Source organism: Struthio camelus, chromosome 23 (genome assembly GCF_040807025.1).
Source record: "Struthio camelus isolate bStrCam1 chromosome 23, bStrCam1.hap1, whole genome shotgun sequence".
Taxonomy (NCBI): Eukaryota; Metazoa; Chordata; class Aves; order Struthioniformes; family Struthionidae; genus Struthio; species Struthio camelus.
In genome coordinates, this window is record NC_090964.1 from 8,799,717 (window position 1) to 8,824,136 (window position 24,420).

At 71.4% G+C, this 24,420-nt stretch overlaps 1 protein-coding gene across 10 annotated transcripts in view; it reads left to right on the plus strand.

Annotated features, from left to right (window-relative positions):
* Positions 1-24,420, plus strand: part of ADGRB2 (adhesion G protein-coupled receptor B2) — a 36,675-nt gene that overhangs the window by 11,786 nt on the left and 469 nt on the right. For 2 of the 10 annotated variants that reach the window (XM_068917515.1, XM_068917514.1), the window contains 29 exons: positions 6,931-7,014; positions 8,115-8,279; positions 9,593-9,757; positions 11,275-11,439; positions 12,945-13,109; positions 13,197-13,298; positions 13,421-13,527; positions 14,007-14,201; positions 14,302-14,370; positions 14,458-14,566; positions 14,651-14,797; positions 15,519-15,594; positions 15,760-15,862; positions 16,029-16,072; positions 17,483-17,609; positions 18,298-18,401; positions 18,738-18,840; positions 19,620-19,770; positions 19,894-19,963; positions 20,112-20,178; positions 20,313-20,398; positions 20,958-21,056; positions 21,832-22,003; positions 22,089-22,184; positions 22,406-22,445; positions 22,539-23,197; positions 23,431-23,466; positions 24,004-24,108; positions 24,251-24,304. In XM_068917515.1, the coding sequence (XP_068773616.1) occupies positions 6,931-7,014; positions 8,115-8,279; positions 9,593-9,757; positions 11,275-11,439; positions 12,945-13,109; positions 13,197-13,298; positions 13,421-13,527; positions 14,007-14,201; positions 14,302-14,370; positions 14,458-14,566; positions 14,651-14,797; positions 15,519-15,594; positions 15,760-15,862; positions 16,029-16,072; positions 17,483-17,609; positions 18,298-18,401; positions 18,738-18,840; positions 19,620-19,770; positions 19,894-19,963; positions 20,112-20,178; positions 20,313-20,398; positions 20,958-21,056; positions 21,832-22,003; positions 22,089-22,184; positions 22,406-22,445; positions 22,539-23,197; positions 23,431-23,466; positions 24,004-24,108; positions 24,251-24,304 (3,665 nt within the window). Of the gene's footprint in view, positions 1-3,640; positions 4,056-6,930; positions 7,015-8,114; positions 8,280-9,592; positions 9,758-11,274; positions 11,440-12,944; positions 13,110-13,196; positions 13,299-13,420; positions 13,528-14,006; positions 14,202-14,301; positions 14,371-14,457; positions 14,567-14,650; positions 14,798-15,518; positions 15,595-15,759; positions 15,863-16,028; positions 16,073-17,482; positions 17,610-18,297; positions 18,402-18,737; positions 18,841-19,619; positions 19,771-19,893; positions 19,964-20,111; positions 20,179-20,312; positions 20,399-20,957; positions 21,057-21,831; positions 22,004-22,088; positions 22,185-22,405; positions 22,446-22,538; positions 23,198-23,430; positions 23,467-24,003; positions 24,109-24,250; positions 24,305-24,420 lie in introns of those variants that run through there. The other 8 variants (XM_068917524.1, XM_068917516.1, XM_068917519.1 and 5 more) reach the window with 8 other exon arrangements.

The following is a 24,420-nucleotide window of genomic DNA, read 5'->3' on the forward strand; positions in this document are numbered from 1 at the left end:
GCGGGTCGGGCGGAGGGTGCAGAGAGGCGCGCGGGGAGGAAGCGGGTCGGGCGGAGGATGCAGAGAGGCGCGCGGGGAGGAAGCGGGGTCGGGCGGAGGGTGCAGAGAGGCGCGCGGGGAGGAAGCGGGTCGGGTGCAGGGATGCAGAGAGGCGCGCGGGGAGGAAGCGGGGTCGGGCGGAGGGTGCGGAGAGGCGCGCGGGGAGGAAGCGGGTCGGGCGGAGGGTGCAGAGAGGCGCGCGGGGAGGAAGCGGGTCGGGCGGAGGGTGCGGAGAGGCGCGCGGGGAGGAAGCGGGTCAGGCGGAGGATGCAGAGAGGCGCGCGGGGAGGAAGCGGGTCGGGCGGAGGGTGCAGAGAGGCGCGTGGGGAGGAAGCGGGTCGGGCGGAGGGTGCAGAGAGGCGCGCGGGGAGGAAGCGGGTCAGGCGGAGGGTGCAGAGAGGCGCGCGGGGAGGAAGCGGGTCGGGCGGAGGGTGCAGAGAGGCGCGTGGGGAGGAAGCGGGTCGGGCGGAGGGTGCAGAGAGGCGCGCGGGGAGGAAGCGGGTCAGGCGGAGGGTGCAGAGAGGCGCGCGGGGAGGAAGCGGGTCGGGCGGAGGATGCAGAGAGGCGCGCGGGGAGGAAGCGGGTCGGGCGGAGGGTGCAGAGAGGCGCGCGGGGAGGAAGCGGGTCGGGCGGAGGGTGCAGAGAGGCGCGCGGGGAGGAAGCGGGTCGGGTGGAGGGTGCAGAGAGGCGCGCGGGGAGGAAGCGGGTCGGGCGGAGGGTGCAGAGAGGCACGCGGGGAGGAAGCGGGTCGGGTGCAGGGATGCAGAGAGGCGCGCGGGGAGGAAGCGGGTCGGGCGGAGGGTGCAGAGAGGCGCGCGGGGAGGAAGCGGGTCGGGCGGAGGGTGCAGAGAGGCGCGCGGGGAGGAAGTGGGTCGGGCGGAGGATGCAGAGAGGCGCGCGGGGAGGAAGCGGGTCGGGCGGAGGGTGCAGAGAGGCGCGCGGGGAGGAAGCGGGTCGGGCGGAGGGTGCAGAGAGGCGCGCGGGGAGGAAGCGGGTCGGGCGGAGGGTGCAGAGAGGCGCGCGGGGAGGAAGCGGGTCGGGCGGAGGGTGCAGAGAGGCGCGCGGGGAGGAAGCGGGTCGGGTGCAGGGTGCAGAGAGGCGCGCGGGGAGGAAGTGGGTCGGGCGGAGGATGCAGAGAGGCGCGCGGGGAGGAAGCGGGTCGGGTGCAGGGATGCAGAGAGGCGCGCGGGGAGGAAGCGGGTCGGGCGGAGGGTGCAGAGAGGCGCGCGGGGAGGAAGCGGGTCGGGTGCAGGGATGCAGAGAGGCGCGCGGGGAGGAAGCGGGTCGGGCGGAGGGTGCAGAGAGGCGCGCGGGGAGGAAGTGGGTCGGGCGGAGGATGCAGAGAGGCGCGCGGGGAGGAAGCGGGTCGGGCGGAGGGTGCAGAGAGGCGCGCGGGGAGGAAGCGGGTCGGGTGGAGGGTGCAGAGAGGCGCGCGGGGAGGAAGTGGGTCGGGCGGAGGATGCAGAGAGGCGCGCGGGGAGGAAGCGGGTCGGGCGGAGGGTGCAGAGAGGCGCGCGGGGAGGAAGCGGGTCGGGCGGAGGGTGCAGAGAGGCGCGCGGGGAGGAAGCGGGTCGGGCGGAGGGTGCAGAGAGGCGCGCGGGGAGGAAGCGGGTCGGGCGGAGGATGCAGAGAGGCGCGCGGGGAGGAAGTGGGTCGGGCGGAGGATGCAGAGAGGCGCGCGGGGAGGAAGCGGGTCGGGTGCAGGGATGCAGAGAGGCGCGCGGGGAGGAAGTGGGTCGGGCGGAGGATGCAGAGAGGCGCGCGGGGAGGAAGCGGGTCGGGTGCAGGGTGCAGAGAGGCGCGCGGGGAGGAAGTGGGTCGGGCGGAGGATGCAGAGAGGCGCGCGGGGAGGAAGCGGGTCGGGTGCAGGGATGCAGAGAGGCGCGCGGGGAGGAAGCGGGTCGGGCGGAGGGTGCAGAGAGGCGCGCGGGGAGGAAGTGGGTCGGGCGGAGGATGCAGAGAGGCGCGCGGGGAGGAAGCGGGTCGGGCGGAGGGTGCAGAGAGGCGCGCGGGGAGGAAGCGGGTCGGGTGGAGGGTGCAGAGAGGCGCGCGGGGAGGAAGTGGGTCGGGCGGAGGATGCAGAGAGGCGCGCGGGGAGGAAGCGGGTCGGGCGGAGGGTGCAGAGAGGCGCGCGGGGAGGAAGCGGGTCGGGCGGAGGGTGCAGAGAGGCGCGCGGGGAGGAAGCGGGTCGGGCGGAGGGTGCAGAGAGGCGCGCGGGGAGGAAGCGGGTCGGGCGGAGGGTGCAGAGAGGCGCGCGGGGAGGAAGCGGGTCGGGTGCAGGGTGCAGAGAGGCGCGCGGGGAGGAAGCGGGTCGGGCGGAGGGTGCGGAGAGGCGCGCGGGGAGGAAGCGGGTCGGGTGCAGGGTGCAGAGAGGCGCGCGGGGAGGAAGCGGGTCGGGCGGAGGGTGCAGAGAGGCGCGCGGGGAGGAAGCGGGTCGGGCGGAGGATGCAGAGAGGCGCGCGGGGAGGAAGCGGGTCGGGCGGAGGGTGCAGAGAGGCGCGCGGGGAGGAAGCGGGTCGGGCGGAGGATGCAGAGAGGCGCGCGGGGAGGAAGCGGGTCGGGCGGAGGGTGCAGAGAGGCGCGCGGGGAGGAAGCGGGTCGGGCGGAGGGTGCAGAGAGGCGCGCGGGGAGGAAGCGGGTCGGGCGGAGGATGCAGAGAGGCGCGCGGGGAGGAAGCGGGTCGGGTGCAGGGTGCAGAGAGGCGCGCGGGGAGGAAGCGGGTCGGGCGGAGGGTGCAGAGAGGCGCGCGGGGAGGAAGCGGGTCGGGCGGAGGATGCAGAGAGGCGCGCGGGGAGGAAGCGGGTCGGGCGGAGGATGCAGAGAGGCGCGCGGGGAGGAAGCGGGTCGGGCGGAGGATGCAGAGAGGCGCGCGGGGAGGAAGCGGGTCGGGCGGAGGGTGCAGAGAGGCGCGCGGGGAGGAAGCGGGTCGGGTGCAGGGATGCAGAGAGGCGCGCGGGGAGGAAGCGGGTCGGGCGGAGGATGCAGAGAGGCGCGCGGGGAGGAAGCGGGTCGGGTGCAGGGTGCAGAGAGGCGCGCGGGGAGGAAGCGGGTCGGGCGGAGGGTGCAGAGAGGCGCGCGGGGAGGAAGCGGGTCGGGCGGAGGATGCAGAGAGGCGCGCGGGGAGGAAGCGGGTCGGGCGGAGGATGCAGAGAGGCGCGCGGGGAGGAAGCGGGTCGGGCGGAGGATGCAGAGAGGCGCGCGGGGAGGAAGCGGGTCGGGCGGAGGGTGCAGAGAGGCGCGCGGGGAGGAAGCGGGTCGGGCGGAGGGATGCAGAGAGGCGCGCGGGGAGGAAGCGGGTCGGGTGCAGGGATGCAGAGAGGCGCGCGGGGAGGAAGCGGGTCGGGCGGAGGATGCAGAGAGGCGCGCGGGGAGGAAGCGGGTCGGGTGCAGGGTGCAGAGAGGCGCGCGGGGAGGAAGCGGGTCGGGTGCAGGGTGCAGAGAGGCGCGTGGGGAGGAAGTGGGTCGGGCGGAGGATGCAGAGAGGCGCGCGGGGAGGAAGCGGGTCGGGCGGAGGGTGCAGAGAGGCGCGCGGGGAGGAAGCGGGTCGGGCGGAGGGTGCAGAGAGGCGCGCGGGGAGGAAGCAGGTCGGGCGGAGGGTGCAGAGAGGCGCGCGGGGAGGAAGTGGGTCGGGTGCAGGGATGCAGAGAGGTGCTCTTGGAGGTGTGCAGAGAGGTGTGCGTGGTGCAAGCAGCATACTGACGGGGGAAGCCACGCAAAGGCCAGGTCCCGCTTCTCCGCCGGCCCGTGCGCTCCCACAGCTCGCCCGAGAGATGGCTAAAGTCAGCCTAGCTGCACAGACCGTGGCTTCCTTCTGCTCTTCCTCCCCGCGGCCACGTGCCGGTGGCCCCCGCCAGCACCTCTCCCTGCCGCGCGGAGCACTGGGCTGCCCGGCTGTTTGCCACGGCTGTTTTAGCACAGCCAGCAGGGCCCCGGGGTCCCCGGCACGGGGCTGCTGCGAGCTCGGAGCAGGGGACCTGTCACTCTGCATCGGGCGAGCCGTGGAAAGCAATTTGCAGGTAAAATGACCCTTTCCCGTGGCCAATTACCCTTGACTGCTGCAGCCCGGGCGCTTGTTATTCCAGGCAGGATGTCGCGGCACGGCGGCACGGCTCGGCCGCGCTATTAACCAGGTGGAATGAAGCCATTTACTTTTTACAAAATTGCAAGGACCTCAAGTGAAAATGAGGGAGCCGTGCTTGTCAGCCCCTCTCCCTGCCCGGGCCCGGCCAGGCTGCCCGGCGCGCAGCTGGCTTCGCCCGCGCTGCCCTTGCACCGCTGCTCGGCCCCGCGCCCCGGTGGGATTTTCGGCTTTGGGCCTGGGCTGCCGGGCCGGTGGCGCGCGCTGGGCAGGAGCGGCGTGCCGGGGAGATGGCGCAGGGGCCGCAGCTGGCCAGATGTTGCCCCTCGGCCGGCCCCGCGCGGCGCCCGGCGAGGCGCTCTGCCCCGCGTTGGCTGGGTGCTGTCTCTACCCTGGCCGCTGCCGGTCTCAGCCGATTAGGTGGTGGTGATGAGCCGTGTGTATATATATAATTTTAGCGGGCTTTAGCATTTATGTCAGGAGCTAAATGTCATTATGGGCAGATCCCCCCGGATAAATCCCTGGACCGTTTCGGCTGCACGGTTATAAATCGCCTCATCTCGAGGGGAACTGCTTGATTTGATTCCCCCCCCCCCCCCCCGCTTAACATGCAACTCTCTGTGGCAGATTAAGAGCTCAGGGCCTGGGTCAGGTGCTTTCCCACGGGCTCGCAGCCTCGTCCCAGGCGCTCTGGGCGCCCCTCTGGCAGCACCCTGTCCCCCGGCTTCCGGGCCCCCTGCGCCCCCGACGGGGGGCCGGGGAGGGGGGCACTGGCTGAGGCTGGGGCTGCCGCCGCCGGGTCGCTGACTCCCGCGCCGGCGCCGTGCCGAGCCCCCGCGAGGGCGAGCGCCTGCGCTCTCCTTCCTTCCCCAAATTACGTTTGACATCTAATTAAAACCTGGAGGCGCCCAGAGGTAAAATGTTATTGCAGAGAGGGAGTCGCAAGGGTGAGTCGGCGGGTCGGCCGGCCGGGGCCGAGCGAGCCCGCGCGGCGCCCCGGCGCGTGGGAACGGCCTCTCCGCCGCCCCTCCTGCAGCCGGGGGTGCGCGGCCCGCGCGGAGCCCGCCGTCCCCAAACGCCGCCCGTCCCCGGGGCGCCCGTGCCGCGGCGATGCTCGGAGCACAGAGCGCCGTTCATGGCGCGCGGGGGGGATCCGTCCGCCCCCGCCAGAGCCCCCAACTGGCCCCCCCCGGCGCGGCAAGAATGGGCCCCTTTCAGGGTGGCCGGGGGGTGAATGCCAGGCCTGTGATTCGAGCCTTGGCGGGCGCCCAGCGCTGATCTCACCAGGGTGCCGCGGCCGCGCGCTGGCGGGTGCCCAGGCGCTCCCCGTCGCCCTGCACGGGGCTGGGGGCACGCTGCTTCGCGGCGCCTGCTCCAGCGGGACGGGTCGGGGCCTCGCAGGGTGACGCTGGGCGCCTTGCACCCATGCGACGTGGGCAGCGCTGCCCGCGTGTCTGGGTGCTGGCAGCTCGCCGTCCTGGTGGGCTCAGCTCTTTGCAGAGCGCCCCGGAGGGGATGCAGCCCCGTGGCATCCTGCGGTGTCCTGCAGCCCCGCGGTGTCCTGCAGCCCCTCAGCATCCTGCAGCCCCACCACGTCCTGCAGTGTCCTGCAGCCCCACGGTGTCCTGCAGCCCCTCAGCATCCTGCAGCCCCGCCACGTCCTGCAGTGTCCTGCAGCCCCACGGCGTCCTGCAGCCCCTCAGCATCCTGCAGCCCCATGGTGCCCTGCAGCCCTGCGGCGTGCTGTGGCGTCCTGCAGCCCCATGGCGTCCTGCAGCCCCATGGCGTCCTGCAGCCCCGCGGCGTCCTGCAGCCCTGCGGCATCCTGCAGCCCCATGGTGGCCTGTGGCTGGAGTTTGCTCGGGCTCCAGTTTCCCCTTGCATCCAACTCGGGCCCCCCCAGGACGTGGCCGCCGGGGCGGTGGTGCCGGGACGGGGCCATGCCTGCCGTGCCATAGGCTGCCAGCCTCGTGGGGACGTGCCTGGGCTCAGGGGACATCGTGCAGTCCCCAGAAAGATGCCCCTTCCCTCGGCATGCCCGGCGGCCCTGTGGTGACGGCCGATGATTTAGGGCTCTCCGAAGGAAATTGAATTTGGTGTCTCTGTCGAACACCGCTGGGGAGAGCACCCTCGTATTTTCTCTGGATTTACGGTCTGCTGCCGGCTCGCGCGGAGGCGTGCGGGTTTGCGCCGCGTGGCTAGCAGCCCCTCGGCTGCCTGCGGGGCTCCCGCGGGCCGCGGCGAGCAGCTGCCCGGCGCGCACGGGCCGCGCGCGGCTTAGACCTGAGTTGCAGGCAAAAGGCAGGGAATTTGGGTCTGTTTTATGGCACTCCTAAGCGTCCGGGCTGCCGTCCCGGGATTTGCCCGGACGGGGTCGTTTGCTGCCCCCAAACGCCGCCTGCGCTGCTGGGCGCCGCAGGCAGGCCGGGGACCCCCGCACCGGCGCCCGCCTCTCCGCCGAGCCCTCCGCCTGCCAGTTAATTTCACGCCAAGCGCTCGTGATGGATCTCTCGTTATTTTTGGTGAGCCGAGCCGTAAATTTGTGGCACCTCACTGCAGCAATGTGCTAAGGGGCGAAGGGAGAGCGCGCGGCGCTGCGCCCCCCTGCCCGCCGGCCCCCCGGGCACCCAGCGCATCGGGATTTTGGCAGTCTCGCCGGGCCTGCAGGACCGCCTTTCGTCTGGCAGCTTCTGTCTCTGGAGGCTGATTTCAGCCCAAATTGGTTAAAAAAAAAGGGAAAAGGCGGGGAGCTGTCAGGTCGGGGATGTTCTTCGGTGATGCGCCCCTCACCGGAGCCCTTCTCTCCCTTGCAGGCAATGGGGTCGAGGAGAACCAGAAGGTGAAGACCCAGTGGCCCCGCTCGGCGGACGAGCCCGGCGTCTACATGGCCCAGACAGGTAGGGCGCTGGCGGAGGCGCCGCGGCGGAGGGGGGTCCCGCGCGGAGGGGGATGGCTTTGCCCCGGCGCCGTCTCCGCGGCCGTAACAAAACCAGGCGGGAAAGTTTCCCGGGGGGGGCGACGAGGAGGCAACGCTGGTCCCGGCGCCCGCCCGGCCGCGGGAGCGATGAAGACGGAGCGACTTCCTTTGCTTCCTGCCCGTGCACTGACTTAATTTGCTCCGTGTATATATTTCTCTTTGCACTTTCCTCTGAGGGTTGTAAAGCTGAAAAAAAAAAAAAACATTAATTGTTTCGTTCAAACGTATTTATTTGGCAAATTCATCTGGGTAATTTGAGGGCACTGCCCCCTCTTCCCCCCCGCCCGCAGCAGGTCCTGATTTATGGTGCGAGGGCTGCGAGGCAGCGGCGAGATGGACGAGTCCCCGGGCGGGAGGGATGCTCGGCCCGTGTGCCTGGCATGCAGATCCGCCCGGGCGCTCGCCGGGGCCCTGCGCCGCGGGCCGGCGCGCGGGGCACCCTGGCAAGCCCGAAACAGCAGCCGGGAGCACGCTGCTCGCTCGAACCTGCCGCTGTGCCAGCTCCCGCCGGCGTTTCCAGCCTCGAGGCGTGAGCCCCGAGGGGCGAATCGCCCCGGCCGTTGGGTTCCCGCGTGGCTGCCGCCGCGCTCCGGCACCTCCGCGGGAGCCCTGTTGCGGCTGATGCGCGCTCCCGTCTGTCTGCAGGACAAATCGTACCCTTCAGAGCCCTCCTCCGTATCGTCCTTTTTAATTTAAACTGATGGCCTTTCCTTCTGGCCTGTCCAATAGCTTCAGATAGATCATCGAGCTTAATAAGAGCTGGGTGGTTGCACATGTCGATACCGCGCCGGCGTGGGGAGGAGAGGGAGCGGAGCGGGGCGCTGGGCTCGGGTCCGGCACCCGCGTGCTCGCGACCCGTTTCCTCCGTCCGGCGGGTCGCTGCCGTGGGAGCCGCGGCGCCGGCTCCTTGGCCGTGCCGGCGTCCGCGGGGCCGTTCGGGAGCCTCGTCCCCGTCCCCGTGGGACCCCCGGCGGCCGGCCAGGAGGGGCGCCCGGCGCTCACGCGCGTGTCTCTCCGCAGGAGACCCCGCGGCCGAGGAGTGGTCCCAGTGGAGCGTCTGCTCGCTGACGTGCGGGCAAGGCTCCCAGGTGCGGACGCGCTCCTGCGTCTCGTCTCCCTACGGGACGCTGTGCAGCGGGCTGCTGCGGGAGACGCGCACCTGCAATAACACGGCCACCTGCCCAGGTACCGGCGCCGCGGGCCCGCGGGGGCTCGGGGAGGGGGTCCGGCGGCGGCCCGGGGGGCGCTACCTGCCTCCCCGGGGGGATTTCTGGGGGTCTCCCGGGGAGCCGGCGGGTCTGTGCCGTGTTGGGAGCGGGGCGATGCTGGCGGTGCCGGAGGGTCCGCGGGGGCGACGCTGGCTTCGTCCGGCCGTGCCGGCGCGGCTGCTGGGAGCAGGCGTTTCCCACCCCGCTGCATCGCGGGCTGCTCCGACCTCCCCGGCGGCGCCACGCCGTCGTCTTGCTGTATCGGCTCTCGGCACGCGCCGTGGGGAGCAGCGGGGCTGGGGCGGCGCGCGAAGCGGGGGCAGCGTCGCTGGCGTGGCTGACCCGTCCCGTCCCGTCCCGTCCTGCTGGCCCTGCTGCCTTCTCCTTCGCGAGGCTGTGGGTTTGATTTTGGGAGCAGCTCGGCGGGTGGCACCTTTCCATCCTCCTGCCCCCGCGCACCCAGCTTGTCCCTCCCGGCTCCGGTTTGACACCGGGGCTCCCCCGGGACAGAGGGTGTTTCCAAGGCCGGGGGCCGGGGGAAGCTGGCACCTGCGCCGTGGGTCGCGGGGCCGGGAGGTCTCCGGGGCCAGCGATCGCCGTCCCTGCCGGCATCGGCAGTGCGGAGATGTGGGGTGCAGGCAGGAGCCGCCCCGTGCGCCCGCCGTGGGGTCCGTGCGTCTCGTGAGGGGTCTGGACAGACGGCGGGGTTCGGCAGGGCCCCGGAGCCGCCGTGCCACGTCCAGCCTGCCCTGGGAGGTGTCGGGGAGCGCCGCTGGGGCTCCTCGGCGTGGAGAGCATCCTTCGGGGCGCTTGGGAGCCAGCCGGGTCCTGGCTCGCTGCGCGGGAGAGCCGAGCTCGCGCGGCTGCAGTGCACGGCGGGGACGGCCGCGGTGCTGAGCCCAGCCGGCGCGGCGGCACGCGGACGCGGCGGCCCGGGCTCCGCCGGCTGTCCCCAGCGGGCAGATGTGCGCGGGGCAGAAAGCGGCGGCGGCGGCGGCTGCGTGCGCACGAGGCCTTTGGGGTTCGCGCCAGGATGTGACGGTGGGGAAGAAGCAGCTGGTGGGAGACGGAGGGAGCTGGGCACTGTGCCCAGGTCCCGGGATGCGAGGGGGCTCCGATGCCCGGCACCCCTCGGGGCCGAGCCCGGCTCTTTGCCAGGCGGCCAAGGGAGGAAGAGGAGGAAGAGGAGGAGGAGGCGGCGGCGGCGGGGGGAGTCCCTGTGCACTCCCCGGGGGCCCCGCAGGCGAGCGGCCGGGAGCGCCAGCCTGACCGCGCTGTGCTGTGTTGCAGTTCACGGCGCGTGGGAGGAGTGGTCCCCGTGGAGCCTGTGCTCGGTGACCTGCGGGCGAGGGGCCAGGACCAGGACGCGGCGGTGCGTGGCCCCGCAGCACGGAGGGAAAGCCTGCGAGGGCCCCGAGGTGCAGGCCAAGCCCTGCAATATCGCGATCTGCCCGGGTTAGTACCTCCCTCCCCTTCTCCGCTTCGCTCCCTGCCCTCCTCTCGCACCTCCTCGTCGCCCGGCCCCAGCTCGGAAGAGCCCGGAGGTGAGAGCGAGGGGCTTGTGCCCGGTGCAGGGCCCTGCTAGAAACGGGGCTGTGCCCCGTCCCAGGCGGCCGGAGAGCCGGCTCCCGTCCCCCGGGTGCAGGACCGCCTGCCCCGTCCCGCTGCGGGACTCGCTCCCGGCAGGAGCGCGGGACCTGCCCGCGGGGCACAGAAACTTGGGCAGAAGCAGCAGGACAGACTGGGGCCGAGCGAGAGCCTGGGACGGGGGCAGCTGCGATGCCCCGACGTGCCCCAGATGCCCCCTTTGCCAGCAGGATGCTTGGTCCCGCTGCGGTCCCCCGCGGCGATCCCCTGCTGCGGTCCCTGTGCCTGCGATGGCCGCGGCCGCCTCGGCGTTGCCGTGACCTCTCTGCAGCTCCCCTGCCGGAGAGCCAGGGGTCGTTTCTGCTCCCTCCCCGCCGCTGATAAGCGGTGTGACCCCCCCGGCGGGCCCGTGCGGGGGCCGTGGGGAGGCGCTGGAGGTGGCGAAGGCGCAAGGGCTGCGGGTGGGTCTGTGCGCGGGTGGCAGTGCCGTCTCTGTCCCTTCCTCCCGCGCGGCTGAAGCGGCAGTGGCGGCTGGGGGGTTTCTGCGGCGATGGCCGGGGATGCTGCGTCGGGGCCGGCAGGCTGGGGGGGATCCCCAGGCCGCAGACCGGCCGGCACGGGGAGGGAGCCAGGGAGCCCGTGGTGAAGTGGCGTCCCGTCGTGGGCAGCGGCGCCGGGGGCTCGCACCGTCGCGGGGAGCGGTGCCAGGGGCTCCCACCATCGTGGGGAGTGGCACCGGGGGCTCACACCGTTGCAGGGAGCGGTGCCGAGGGCTCATCCTGTCGCAGGGAGCGGTGCCGGCAGCTCGTACCGTCGTGGGCACTGGTGCCTGCGTGGGGCTTGCACCGTTGCAGGGAGCAGTGCCTGGGGCTCACACCACCGCGGCAAGTGGTGCTGGGGGCTTGCACCGTCACAGCGAGCGGTGCTGGGGGCTTACGCTGTTGCAGCGAGCAATGCCCGGGGGCTTGAGCCGTTGCAGGGAGCAATGCCTGTTGCAGGGAGCAGCGCCAGGGGCTCACACCGTTGCAGCAAGCAGTGCTGGGGCCTCGCACCGTTGCAGCGAGGCTTGCACTGCAGTGGGAAGCAATGCCAGGGACTCGCCGTGGGCCATGCCGGTGTGGACACACCGCAGGGCGGGCATTTCTGTGCAGCGGGGTTGTAGGACCAGCTGCTCTGGATCTGGGGGCCAGCCCTGGTGACGGACCCCCGGCTGGGGCAGGGTTCACCTTGGACCCTTTGGGTCGCCGGGGCCTTTTGCGGGAGTGGAGCCGGCAGCGTCGGTAGGTTGGACCCGTTGCCTGGAGAGCAGCCGGGGGGCCGCGGCGTGGGGAGCTGCGGCGGCCGGCGGGTGCGGGCTGACGGCGCTCTCCTGTGCTTCCCCGCAGTGGAGGGCCAGTGGCTGGAGTGGGGCGCCTGGAGCCGCTGCTCGGTCACCTGCTCCAACGGGACGCAGCAGCGGACGCGCAAGTGCAGCGTCTCGGCCCACGCCTGGGCCGAGTGCCGGGGGGCTCACGCCGACGCCAGGGAGTGCTCCAACCCCACGTGTCCCAGTAAGGCCCTGCACGCGCTGGGAGGACGGTGGGGACGCGAGGGGGCAGTGGTCCATGGCACGGGGCACGGTGCGGAGTGAGTGGCAGGCCGGTGCAGGGCACAGTGGCACGCTGCTGCAGGGCACAGCGGCACGCCGGTGCATGGCACGGTGGTGCGCAGCGCGCTGCTGCAGGGCACAGCAGTGCACGGCACACCGGTGCATGGCACAGCAGTGCATGGCACGCCGGTGCAGGGCACAGCGGCACGCGGCACGCTGATTCGGGGCACGGCGGCACGCCGATGCAGGGCACGGTGGCACGCGGCACGCCGGTGCAGGGCATGGCGGTGCATGGCACGCCGGTGCAGGGCACGGCGGCGCGCAGCCGGGCCGTGCGTCACCCCCAAGGCTGCCGTCTCGCCGTCGGCGTGGGTCGGCGCCGGGCAGCGTGGCTGCCGAAACCCCACGCGCCTCCTCCCCGGCGGATGCGGTCGCACGGGGAGCACAAACATGTGGGCGATGCCGTGGATTCGCAGCTGTCTCCCGCGTGCCGGTTCCTCCCCCCGGTCGCATCCCAGCCGGAAGAGCTGGGGATTCATGCCGTGTCCTCAGCCCCCTTCCCGCGCTCGCCCCCCCCGCGTCTCGGCTGACTCACCCTGCGCTGAGCTCAGCCCGGACCCCGGCGCGCGGCTCCGCTGACGCACCGCCGCCGCCTCCATCCTCTCGCCGACGTGGGTTCGGAGGCAGGCGAGGGTTTGTGAGCCGGCACCTGCCGGTGCCGCGTGTCCCTCGGGGGTCCCCGCGCCGGGTGCCGTGCCCTGGAGGGCGCCGGGAGCCGCCTGCGCCCCGCTGGCCGCAGCAGCGCCTGCTCGGCTGCATTTTGGGTGCGCAGGGGCAGCTCTGGGGCTGTCGCTCGGTGGGGCTGAGCCCTGGCCCTGTCCCGCTGTCCCCTCGGGGGTCCCTGGTGGGGCTGGGGAGAGGTGGCTGCAGCCCAGGCTGGGACACCCAGCCCTTGGCGGGGGGACGCCGGGCGGATGCGAGGTGACGGCGGGGGGAATCACGCAGCTGGTGACCTTTAAATGTCACACGCCTGCTGCAAACGGTCTGGAAAAGCCCCGGGGCGCTGCACCCCCCCCCCCAGCTCCCCAGCTCACGCGGGGGATTCGGGGCCGGCCGCCTGCCTTCCCCGCTCCGGGCGGCCCGCGCATCCCGGGACACGTCGCGTCCCTCCTCCGCCACCCGGCTGCCTCCGGAGGGGAGCGAAGGGCCCCAGGACGGACCCCGCGTTCCCGTCCTGCCCTTCGACTCCGCTGCTGGCAGACGGGTGCTGGGCTCCCCGGCGGGGCTGCCCGGGGGGCCGGCGGGCTGCCTGGGGGCCTTCCAACGCGATTTAAACAAGCGATCAGCGGAGTTAATAGCCTGTGGAAGACGTGATGCGCTGTGGGTGGGCGCTGCCGGGACCCCCCCGCGCGGCCGGGACCCCCCGCGCGGCCGGGCGCTCACGGCGCGGCGCTGCCGCCCCTGCAGCCGACGGCAAGTGGGGCCCCTGGAACCACTGGAGCCTCTGCTCCAAGACCTGCGACACGGGCTGGCAGCGGCGCTTCCGCATGTGCGAGGGCACCGGCGTGCAGGGCTACCCCTGCGAGGGCACCGGCGAGGAGGTGAAGACCTGCAACGAGAAGAAGTGCCCAGGTAGCGGCGGGCGCCCCCGGCGCGGCCCCGGGCCGGCCCCCGGGCTCGGGCTGCCCGTCACCCGCCGTGTCCCCCCGCTCCCCGCAGCCTACCACGAGATGTGCAAGGACGAGTACGTCATGCTGATGACCTGGAAGAAAACGGCCGCCGGGGAGATCATCTACAACAAATGTCCCCCCAACGCCACCGGTGAGGGGTCGTGGCGGCGGGCTGCGGGTGCTGCACCAGCGTCCCCCACTCGGGGGGGGCGCTGGGGGGGCTGTTTCGGGGCAGGGACCAAACCCTTTGCCCGTGTTGTGTTTGCCGCGCAGGGTCCGCCAGCCGCCGGTGCCTGCTGAACGCGCACGGGGTGGCGTACTGGGGGCTGCCCAGCTTCGCCCGCTGCGTCTCGCACGAGTACCGATACTTGCATCTCTCAGTAGGTGCACGCTCGGGCGCCGAACCCGTCCCTCCCCTCCGCCGCCGGCCCCCCGCTGCTGCCCCCAGCTGCTGCACCAGCCGCTGCCGCCGGGGAGCGGTTCATAGCGACCGAAGGCGACCGCCGCGGCTGCCCCCGGCCCGGGGAGAGCCGCCGGTCCCCGTGTGCCGGCTTGCGCCGGCGGTCGGGGCGCTGCGTGGGGAAACCGAGGCAGGCGGCGCTGGGCGGGCCGGCCGGCAGCCCGGCTGGAGCTGCAAGGGGAGCCCGAGCGCCGCGTCCCCCGGGAAGGGCTCGCAGCGCGGCCAGCCCCTGCCAGCCCCCCCCTTGTCTCCCGCCGCCGCTCTAATTAATGTAATTAGCTCCTCTGCAGAGCGTCCCCAGGGCTCCCGCCTTCCCTGGCCCGGCTCCGGGCACGGTGACGGGAGGGGTCCCCGGGGTGGGTGCCCCGCGGCGGGTGACGCCTGTGTCCCTCTTGCAAGCTGCGGGAGCACCTGGCCAAGGGGCAGCGGGTGCTGGCGGGCGAGGGCATGTCGCAGGTGGTGCGGAGCCTGCTGGAGCTCGTGGCCCGCAAGACCTACTACAGCGGGGACCTGCTCTTCTCCGTGGAGATCCTGCGCAACGTCACCGACACCTTCAAGAGGGCCACCTACACCCCGTCCTCCGAGGACGTGCAGGTAGCCGGCCGGGATCCCGTCCCCGGGCTGGCTCCGGCTGCGGCGGGCACTGGCGGCCGGGCGCCTGCGGACCCCAGCCCCGCTGACCCCCCTTCCGCAGCGCTTCTTCCAGGTGGTGAGCTACATGGTGGACTCGGAGAACCGGGACAAGTGGGAGGACGCGCAGCAGGTGAGCTGGGGAAGGGGCTGGCGTGGGTGCATCCCCCCGCCACCTTCCCGGCTGCTGCCGGAGCTGGGCCCTCTCCCGCGCCCACAGGTCTCGCCCGGCTCCGTGCACCTGATGAAGGTGGTGGAGGACTTCATCCACCTGGTGGGGGATGCGCTGAAGGCCTTCCAGAGCTCCCTCATCGTCACCGACAACCTGGGTGAGCGCTGGGGCCGTGCCGGGGCGGGCACGCGAGCTGGAGCGGGCACGTGAGCCGCCCGTGATGCCCGCTCTGCCCTGCCAGTGATCAGCATCCAGAGAGAGCCCGTCTCCGCCGTCTCCAGCGACATCAACTTTCCCATGAAGGGGCGCCGGGGCATGAAGGACTGGGCCCGCAACTCCGAGGACAAGCTCTTCATCCCCAAGGAGGTGCTGAGCCTCTCCTCTGCTGGTAAGGCAGGGCTGCGGGGCCGCGCGAGCCTGCACGTGTGTGAGCGTGCACAGATGGGAGCATGTGTCTGAGCATGCACGTGTGTGCACGTGTGTGAGCGTGCACAGGTGTGTGCACGTGTGTGAGCATGCACAGATGGGAGCATGTGTCTGAGCATGTACGTGTGTGCACGTGTGTGAGCGTGCACAGGTGTGTGCACGTGTGTGAGCGTGCACAGATGGGAGCATGTGTCTGAGCATGTACGTGTGTGCACGTGTGTGAGCGTGCACAGGTGTGTGCACGTGTGTGAGCATGCACAGATGGGAGCATGTGTCTGAGCATGCACATGTGTGTGCACGTGTGTGAGCGTGCACAGGTGTGTGCACGTGTGTGAGCATGCACAGATGGGAGCATGTGTCTGAGCATGCACGTGTGTGTGCACGTGTGTGAGCGTGCACAGGTGTGTGCACGTGTGTGAGCATGCACAGATGGGAGCATGTGTCTGAGCATGCACGTGTGTGTGCACGTGTGAGCATGCACAGATGGGAGCATGTGTCTGAGCATGCACGTGTGTGTGCACGTGTGAGCATGCACAGATGGGAGCATGTGTCTGAGCATGCATGCGTGTGAGCACATATGCAAGCACGCACGGGTGTGAGCTCGCACCTGCATGTGCGGTGGGAGCCCGGCTGCCGGCTCTGCCTCCCGCCTCACGGCACCGCTCTCCTTCCCCTCTCTGCAGAGATGGATGAGTCGTCCCACTTCGTCATCGGGGCCGTCCTGTACCGCACGCTGGGGCTGATCCTCCCGCCGCCCAAGTGAGTGGGGCTGCTCCTGCGGCTGGGGGCACGGCGGGGGCTGCTGCCGTGCCGGGGCCGAGCTGAGCCCCGCAGCAGGATGGGGACGGGGCCGGCGGAGCCGCAGCGGGGCAGAGCCCGGGGGGCGCACGGTGCCCGGTGACCACCGCTGCCTCCTCCCTGCAGGACGCCCCTGGTCGTCACCTCCAAGGTGCTGATGGTGACGGTGCGCCCGCCGACCAAGCCCGCGGCGCCCCTCGTCCTGGTGGAGCTCTCCCACGTCGTTAACGTGAGTGTCGCCCTCGCCGCGGCTCCCGATCCCATCCCGGCAGAGCCGGCCGGCACCCACTTGCAAGCCCCGGGCTGGGTGCTGCCGGGGAGCCGCCGGGGCCGTGCCGGGGCCGGGAAGGGGTCCGGCAGCCGGACGAGCTGCTGAGCCGCCCCTCCGTCCGCAGGGCACGTCCCACCCGCAGTGCGTCGCCTGGGACTACTCGAGGACGTGAGTGGGGCGCGGAGGGGGGCGCTGGGGGCGGTGGGTGCCGCCGTGCCCGCACTCGGCAGGCGATGCTGCAAGAGGGGGCTCAAGGGTTGGTTTCGCTAATACGGGTATCGATTTTGCTCCGCTTGACGCCGGAGACCGATGTCTCCTGCCTGCCAGACGCAATTTATTAGCGTGGAGCCCGGCGCTTTGGCGAGCGAGCTGGAAAGTAGGGCACGGCAGGGGGAGCGGGCCGGGCGCGGGGTGGGCAGCCGGCCCCATCGCCCCCAGGCACTGCGCCCAGTCTGCCCCCAGGTGCCTCCAGCTCGGGGTTACTGGTTCCAGTGCAGCCCCGCTGGGGAGGCTGGGCCTGCCTGAAGTGTTGCAGTGAGGCTCCCCTGTTGACGAGGAGGAGCGTGACTGTGACGAGCGTGGCAGGTCTCAGCCTGGCCCTCGGCGTTTGCATCCCCAGCTGGCCTGGGGCCTGATCCACTGCTGTCCCACAGACCCAGTTCCCTGTTTCCCTGGTTCACTGGGAGCTGTGGCTGCTTTGCCAGCGCTGCTACGCACAGCCAGCACGGCCAGCCCCGCGCCCCGTGCCGCGGCGCTGTCACCTGGCTCAGTCCTGCTGGCAGCCGGGGGTCTGACCAGCCCCGGGGGCTTGAAGGGAGCCTTGTGCCCTCCCTAGGGAAATGTGGCTTTGGGAATAGCTCTTTCCTGCTCCATGAGTTGCAGCTCCTGCTGGGCTGCGAAGAGCTGCAGGTGGCTGCGTGGCTCTCGGGGGCCCTGGGACGGCTCCTGCCTGCCCCAGCACCTCCACTTTGCAGGGAGCGGTGCAAGCGGGACCCTAGGGCATCGTTGTGCCCTGGTGTGGTGCAGGGGGCTGCAGGGATGCCCCGGCACTGCCCCGACAGCCTGCCACCCGCCTGGGCCAGGTGGGACAGGATGCGCACAGCACCCGGCGCCTGGCTGGGAAGGATGCAGGGTTGCAGCATCCTTCCGCACGGGGAGCCATGCACGGGGTGCCTGGCTGCTCCGCATTGCAGCTGGCCGGGGACACAGCGGGGAGACGTGTCCCCTGCATCCCGCCTGCCCCTGAGCCATGCCGGGGGAGCCACCGCTGCCCAGGCACCCTGCATCCCCTCCGCCAGGGCCTGGCCCCCTCCCTCCCGCGGTTTGGCCCCCCACAACCTGGAGGAGGAGATTAAATCCGTGTTGCACTGCTCCCCTGGGGGATGAACGCGGGGGGAGGCGGGGGGCGGGGGTGGCTTTTGCCCCATGTCTGGCTTGGGGGATTAGCCCATCTCCCAGCCTCCCCCCGGGCAGGTGCCAGCAAAGGGTTAACTCGGCGAAGGCGCGAGGGGCTGTGGGCTGCGTATGCGTTTGATCATTTCAAATTGCTCTCTCCCTCGCTCTGGTCCCATTAATCAGGGATGCTGGCTTGGGAAACTGGGACACGGAGAGCTGCCAAACCCTGGAGACCCTCCCGGCACACACCAAATGCCAGTGCAGCCAGCTCTCCACCTTCGCCGTCCTCGCCCAGCTGCCCAGAGACCTGGTAGGGGCCGGGGGGCCGGGGGCCAGCCCTGCCGTCGGGGTCGCCAGCGATGGCATCTCGCCTGGAGAGGCGATTCCCACGCTGCAGGGCCGAGGGGGCCGCCCGGCCCGGCCTGGCCCCGGGGGGTGAGGGGGGACGGGGGGTCCCGCCGGGCAGCCGCGGCTTAGCAGAGCCGGGCACAGCCGTGGCCTGTCCGGGTGCAGGGGTCCCCATGTGGATGGGGCAGGGGGGCGCGTTGCCTGCAGGTACCCCAACCCCATGGGCTGCCCCGTGCTGGGTGGTGCGAGGGTGGGGGGGGTTGCAACTGCCAAGAGAGCGGCCTGGGCCCCCCCGGCGCCCCCAGGGCTGCACTCTGCCAGGCAGGATGCTGCAGTGATTTATAAGGCTCCTTAACAGGTGTTGATATGTGCGAGGAGGGGAGGGGACAGGGACGCACCCTGGGGCGGAAAGGAGCCGTCCTGGCATGTGTCCCTTCCCGCAGCCGCGCCGGCAGGGCCCTCCCGGCCCCCATTGCTATTCCAGCAGCGTCCCCGTTGGCCCGGAGATGGGCACCGGTCCCCGGGAACGCGTCTTGGCAGCGCCGAGCCGCGGCGCCCCCCGGGGTCCCCGAGCTGGGGGGCAGCTGTGGGGGTGCAGGGGCCGGCGTTAGCCTGGGGATGGTCTCAGCCTCTCTCCCTTCCTCCCCCAGGCCATGGACCCCTCGGGCACCCCATCGGTGCCGCTGATGATCGGCTGCGCCGTCTCCTGCCTGGCCCTGCTGACCTTGCTGGTGATCTACGCTGCTTTCTGGAGGTGACAGTGTGGGTGCTGTCCGGGGGCGCTGGGCACATCCACAGCCGGGGAGACAGGAGCAGATGCAGGGAGGGGGCGGTGAAGGGGGAGCAGCGAGAGCACGAGCTTAGCAGCGCTGCGATTAAATGCATTGTTCCTGGAAGAGAATAAACCCTCGTGGCATTAGGGCAGGAGGGGGCACGGAGATGCCGGGCTGTCCGGGTACGGCTGTGACCACGTGTCATGCAGGAGGCCCTGCTGGCCCGACCGTCCCCAGGCAGGACAGCGTCTGCAGCGCCTGGGCACGTCCCGGGCTCTGGGGCAGCACGCCGGCTCCACGCCGCTCCCTGCCCGCAGGTTCATCAAGTCGGAGCGCTCCATCATCCTGCTCAACTTCTGCATCTCCATCCTGGCCTCCAACGTCCTCATCCTCGTGGGCCAGTCCCAGATGCTCAGTAAGGTGAGAGCCGCCGGGGCGCCCCGGGGACGCGGAGCGCTCGCTGCTCGGCTCCAGCACCCTGGGTGTCCCGGGGCGGGAGCCATCCCGCCTCCGGCAGGGATCGGAGGATGGAGCAGGCAGTGCCCCGCAGGGACAGGGACACCTCGGGGCAGGCACGGCCTGGGGCATCGCTGCACCGAATCGAGGGTGCAGCATCGCCTTTTGCAGCGAGGGATGCAGGTGTGGGAGCGTATCAGCGTGCCGGGGCCGCGCCGTATCCCAGCCCTGCATCTCCGTCGGCCGGCTGCGACGTCCTCCCCCGTGCCAGTCCTGGCGCTGCCGGGGAGCGTGGCGAGTTTGCAGGTCTCTGCGGGCACGTGTCCCCGGGGGCCGGTGAGCCAAGCGCTCGGGCGCTGATGGCTGGAGCGAGATACGAGCGCCGCGGCTGCTCCAATCGCGCCTTATCTGCCCGGCTGGTCGCGCCGGCCCTGCTGGCTCCGAGGAGCAGATTTGATTTGGATTAACTCAATCTTGGGATTAAATTCTTTGCGCTGGTGGCTCGGACACAAACCTAGCCCAGGCGTGGGAGTTTAACCGCCGCGATGCCGGGCGGTTCGGAGGGCCGGTCGCGGCTCAGCCCCGCTGGCGGCCAGCGCCTGATCCTGGCGCTGCTGGCAGAGCCCCGCAGCTGCCCCGCGGCTCCCTTTGCCCCGCGCTGCCCCGAGGCAGACCGCAGCCCTGCAGCCCTCGGGGGGCTGCCGCGGGCCGCGTCCCCCTGACCCGCCTGCCTCCCCCGGCAGGGCGTGTGCACCATGACGGCTGCTTTCCTGCACTTCTTCTTCCTCTCGTCCTTCTGCTGGGTGCTGACGGAGGCCTGGCAGTCCTACCTGGCGGTGATCGGCCGGATCCGGACACGCCTGGTCAGGAAGCGCTTCCTGTGCTTGGGCTGGGGTAAGGAAGGGAAACTGAGGCAGGCTGCGGGAAAGCCTCTTCCGCAACGCCTTGCTGCAAGCCCTGGGAGGCCGTGGGGCCGTCCCCCGCAGCTCCGGCTCCTCTCGCCTCCTGCCTCTCCAGGTCTGCCAGCCCTCGTGGTCGCCGTCTCCGTCGGCTTCACGCGGACCAAAGGCTACGGGACGGCGAGCTAGTACGTGGGGACGGTGGGGACGCGGCGGGCTGGGCCGGGGCAGGGGGCTGGCAGCGGTGCCGGCAGCGTGGGGCGAGGGGTGCGGGACGGGACGGGGATCGGGAGGGAGCCCGGGACGTGCCCGACGCTCCGCGTTCCCCCTCCGCAGCTGCTGGCTCTCCCTGGAGGGCGGCTTGCTCTACGCCTTCGTGGGCCCCGCTGCCGTCATCGTGTTGGTAGGTGGGCCCCGTGCGGCGCTCTTCCCCCGCCGTGCACCCTGCAAAACCCTTCGCCAGCGTTGGCAGCTCCCCGCCAGGTCTCGGAGGGGCTCCGCGCCCGGCCCTAAGCCCAGGCTGTCCTCTCGCTCCAGGTGAACATGCTTGTCGGCATCATCGTGTTCAACAAGCTCATGTCCCGCGACGGCATTTCAGATAAGTCCAAAAAGCAGCGAGCTGGGTAAGTGCCGTGCAGCCCCGTGGGGGCTGTCCCTGGGGCCGGCGCGGGGATGGGGGCGCAGGCAGGCTGCTCCCCCCGGAGCTGTGCCCTATGCCCAACCCAGCTCTGCCACCTGGGAGGGCATTGGGGGGGGGGGTCTCCTCTGGGAGCAGGCTGAGGACTGGGCAGACTTCGCTTCACTTGTGGGCGGTGGGGGCCAAGCCCAGGGGTGCTGCAGCCCCTTGCTGGGGGGGGCAGCAGATGGGGGGAGCACCTCCCCCCGGGAAGGGGGAGCCCCTTCCCTGCCGCCGGCCGAGGGGGCTGAGCCCTGCGCCCGTCCCTGCTCCACGCTTGGCCACCCCCTGCTAGTCATTAACAACTGCTGCCGCCCGTCGACTAACCCGGCGCTCTCTCTCTCTCTCTTTCTCTTTTTCTCTTTCCTCATTTGCTTTCTGCCTGTGTCCATCCATCCATCCATCCGTCCGTCCGTCCGTCTGCCCGCTCCCCGTCCCCGCCATCCCGCTCGCCCCCGGCCTTGCTCTCCCGGCGCGGACCGGTCCTGGCCGCGGGGGGCGCCTAGCTCCGAGCCCCCGCCCTGCGGCAGCCTGCTGCTGAAATGCACCAAGTGCGGCGTGGTGTCCAGCGCGGCCATGACCTCCGCCACCGCCAGCAACGCCATGTTAGTGCCCGCCGCGCGCCCGCCCGCCCGCCCCGGCGCAGCCTTCTCCGGGGCCGGGGTGAGGGGGGGAGCAGGGGGAGCAGGGAGAAGGCTGCGCGCTCGGGGCGGCCCCCCTGCGCGCCGCGCTCGCTGCCCGGGGCGCGCGCCACCCACCGCGGCCATCACGTCTGCATGGCATGGCTTCCCGCAGGTCACGTCATCTCCGGGGACAGCGGGGCGGAGGGGGTGCGCGGGGCGGCTCAGCTCCTCTCCCCCGGCACGTCACGCCGGGGCACGTGCCGGCCCCGGTCTTGGGACGTCTTCCCGGCACGTCAGCACGGGGACGTGTCCCCAGGGCCAGGCCATAGGTGCCACCACCCCGCTGCTGCCGGTGGGGCCCTGGGGTTTAATTAGAACAGAAACAGCTCCAAAAAGTGCTGCTAAAAACCCCTTGTGTGGGGTTACTCCTGAGTGCGGGGCTCGGGGTGCAGGAGGGGAGCCCCGTTTTTCCCGTTCGCCCTATCGAATAGGCAGCGCAGCGAGCGCCCAACCGGGGGCGGCTCGGAGAGGCCGAGGGAGGGGGGACAGACGGGTGCCTGGACCGAGGCACTGGGGCTCCGCAGCGCTCGCCGGCTCCGGGTCTCACTGCAGACGTGCAGCACCGTGCACCGCCTGCCCCTTCCCTCGGTTCGCCCCAGCCGAGCTTGCGGGGAGGAAGGGTGCCGCTCCGGGGGGGTTTGTCCCAGGATAGCCCCGGCGCGGCCCGGCTCACCCGGCCCCTCTCTCCCTGCCCCAGGGCATCGCTGTGGAGCTCCTGCGTGGTCCTGCCCCTGCTGGCGCTGACCTGGATGTCGGCCGTGCTCGCCATGACCGACCGGCGCTCCATCCTCTTCCAGGTCCTCTTCGCCATCTTCAACTCCGTCCAGGGCTTCGTCATCATCACCGTGCACGGCTTCCTGCGCCGAGAGGTGGGAGCGGGGAGCCCGGTGGCGGGAGAGCCCCGGCCGCGGGGGCTGCCCCGGCCGCGGGCCGTGACCGGCTCTGTCCGCGCAGGTCCAGGACGTGGTGAAGTGCCAGGTCGGGGTGTGCAGGAGCGAGGAGAACGAAAACTCGCCCGACTCCTGCAAGAACGGGCAGGTGCAGATCCTGGTGAGGGCGGCAGCGGGCGCAGCGCCCCGGCTGCGTGCGGCAGCGATGCCGCCAAGAGCTGGGGCAGGCCGGCTGCGGGATTCACCCGGGGCTGCGTCAGGGACCCCCCCCAAACCGTCTTCTCCCTGGTGCTGGCCAAGATGCATTCATTTCTCTGTCTCTCTCTCTCTTCTCTCTCTCTCTTTCTCTCTCCCTTTTCCCTTCTTTCTGTATTTTTATAGACAGATTTTGAAAAGGACGTTGACCTGGCGTGTCAGACAGGTGAGGGCTCTCCCTGGCAAGGGCTCGGCGTGGCCGTGCCGTGCCGGGCGCAACGCCACCGGGCAGGGGGTCTGACCCGCTCCCTGCCCGCAGTGCTGTTCAAGGAGGTGAACACCTGCAACCCCGCCACCATCACGGGCACCTTGTCCCGCATCTCCCTGGACGGGGACGAAGATCCCAAGCTCAACACCAGCTCAGAGGGCGGCCTGGGCTTCTCCAGCCTGCCCGGGAACATCCCACCCCCCAGCATCCTGGTCCAGGTGCCCAAGATGACGCCCAACGTGGTGGCGGGCTTGAACGACCTCGGCGAGCCGCCGGCCAAGAACGTCAACCTGGAGGCGCAGGGCCCCGTGTACCTGTGCACGGACAGCAGCCTGCGGCCGGTGGAGTACAGCTGGCTGCGGGCCCAGGAGCCGCCGCTGGAGAGCGACTACATGGTGCTGCCCCGCCGGACCGCCAGCCTCAAGCCCTTCCAGCGGGAGGAAGGCAAACTCAACGCCGGCACCGAGGACGGGGCGGGCGGCGGGAAGGGGCGCCCCGGCGCCGAGGGGGACGCCTACCCCAGCTTCGTCTCGGTCGACCACATCAACGTGAACTTGAACCAGCCCTACGGGACGGTGAAGCATCCCTACGGCCTGCAGTTCAAGCAGCATCCCACCGTGCGGCAGATCCTGGCCTCGGAGCTCTCAGAGCGCAGCCGCACCATGCCCCGCACCGTCCCCGGCTCGGCGATGAAAGTGGGGTCGCTGGAGGTGAGCGGGGGCACCCGGGGAGACGCGGGCACGCGTGCTGGAGGACTCGCACGGGAGGGGAAACGCGTGGGCGAGGAGGCCTGGGGTGGGGAGAGCATGCAAGAGCGTGCATGAGTGTGCACGTGCGAGTTTGCACGAGTGCCCGCCTGCTGGATGTGCAAAGACCTCTCCGTTTTGTTGTCCGTCTCCTCCCTGCCTCGTCCCTGCTCCGGGCCGGGTGCCTCCCCTGCCAGAGGAAGAGGTTGCGATACTCTGATCTGGATTTCGAGGTAAGCTCTGCCACGCAGTGGGGATTGCTGGATCGGGCACTGCCCGTCCCTTGCCCTGCCGGGGCAGCGCCGGGGTCCCCGTCCCCGAGAGCTGGGTACGGGCACAGCAGGCGTAAAGCACCTTCTCCTTAATCACCTCTCCCCCAGCCCTGGGCAGATTTAAGCAAATGTGATGAAATAGAAGCCAAGCTCCGAGGACTTTTATACCCGGCAATGAAGAGCAGTAGCTCTTGATTAAAATGCCAGCGCAGAGCGGGAGTGTTTTAGCGGGCTTTACGGGAGGAGATGGTGCTGGCAGGCAGGCTGGGGCTGGCGGCGGCGTGGCTCAGCTGCCGTTAAGGGGCTCGGCGTACCTCGGCCAGGGCCGCGGGGCAGAGACCCCGGGGACGGGCCGCGTCTGCCCGCAGCCGCGCTGGCCCCGGCTTGGGGCGCCCCGGGAGGGCGGCGAGCGAGCGGGCCGGCGGGGGCCGGGGCTGGGGCGCGGGGCTGTGCCCGCGGCAAGCGCCCACCGCCGCGGGGGACCCTCTCGCCCTGCAGAAGGTGATGCACACGCGGAAACGCCACTCCGAGCTCTACCACGAGCTGAACCAGAAGTTTCACACGCTGGACCGGTACCGAGCCCCGGCCACCGGCACCTCCAAGGTGAGGTCCTGGGGGCGCACGCTGCTCGCCTCTGCCCCGCGGACCGGCCGGGGCGTTTGGGGAAGGCAGCGGGGGATGCAGCACCCCGGGGAGGTGCCAGGCGGGGGGGTGAGCGCTGAGCGGGGCTGTGTCTCTCCCGCAGCGAGAGAAGCGGTGGAGCGTCTCGTCGGGCGGCGGGGAGAAGAGCGCAGCCGGCGTAAGTGCCCGGGGCTGGGCTGGGCCCCCAGGGGGGTGATTCGCCCCGTGCTGCACGGGGCCGGGGGGGCCGGGGCACCCTGGGATGGGGCGGAGGAGGGTGGCTCCCACCCCGGG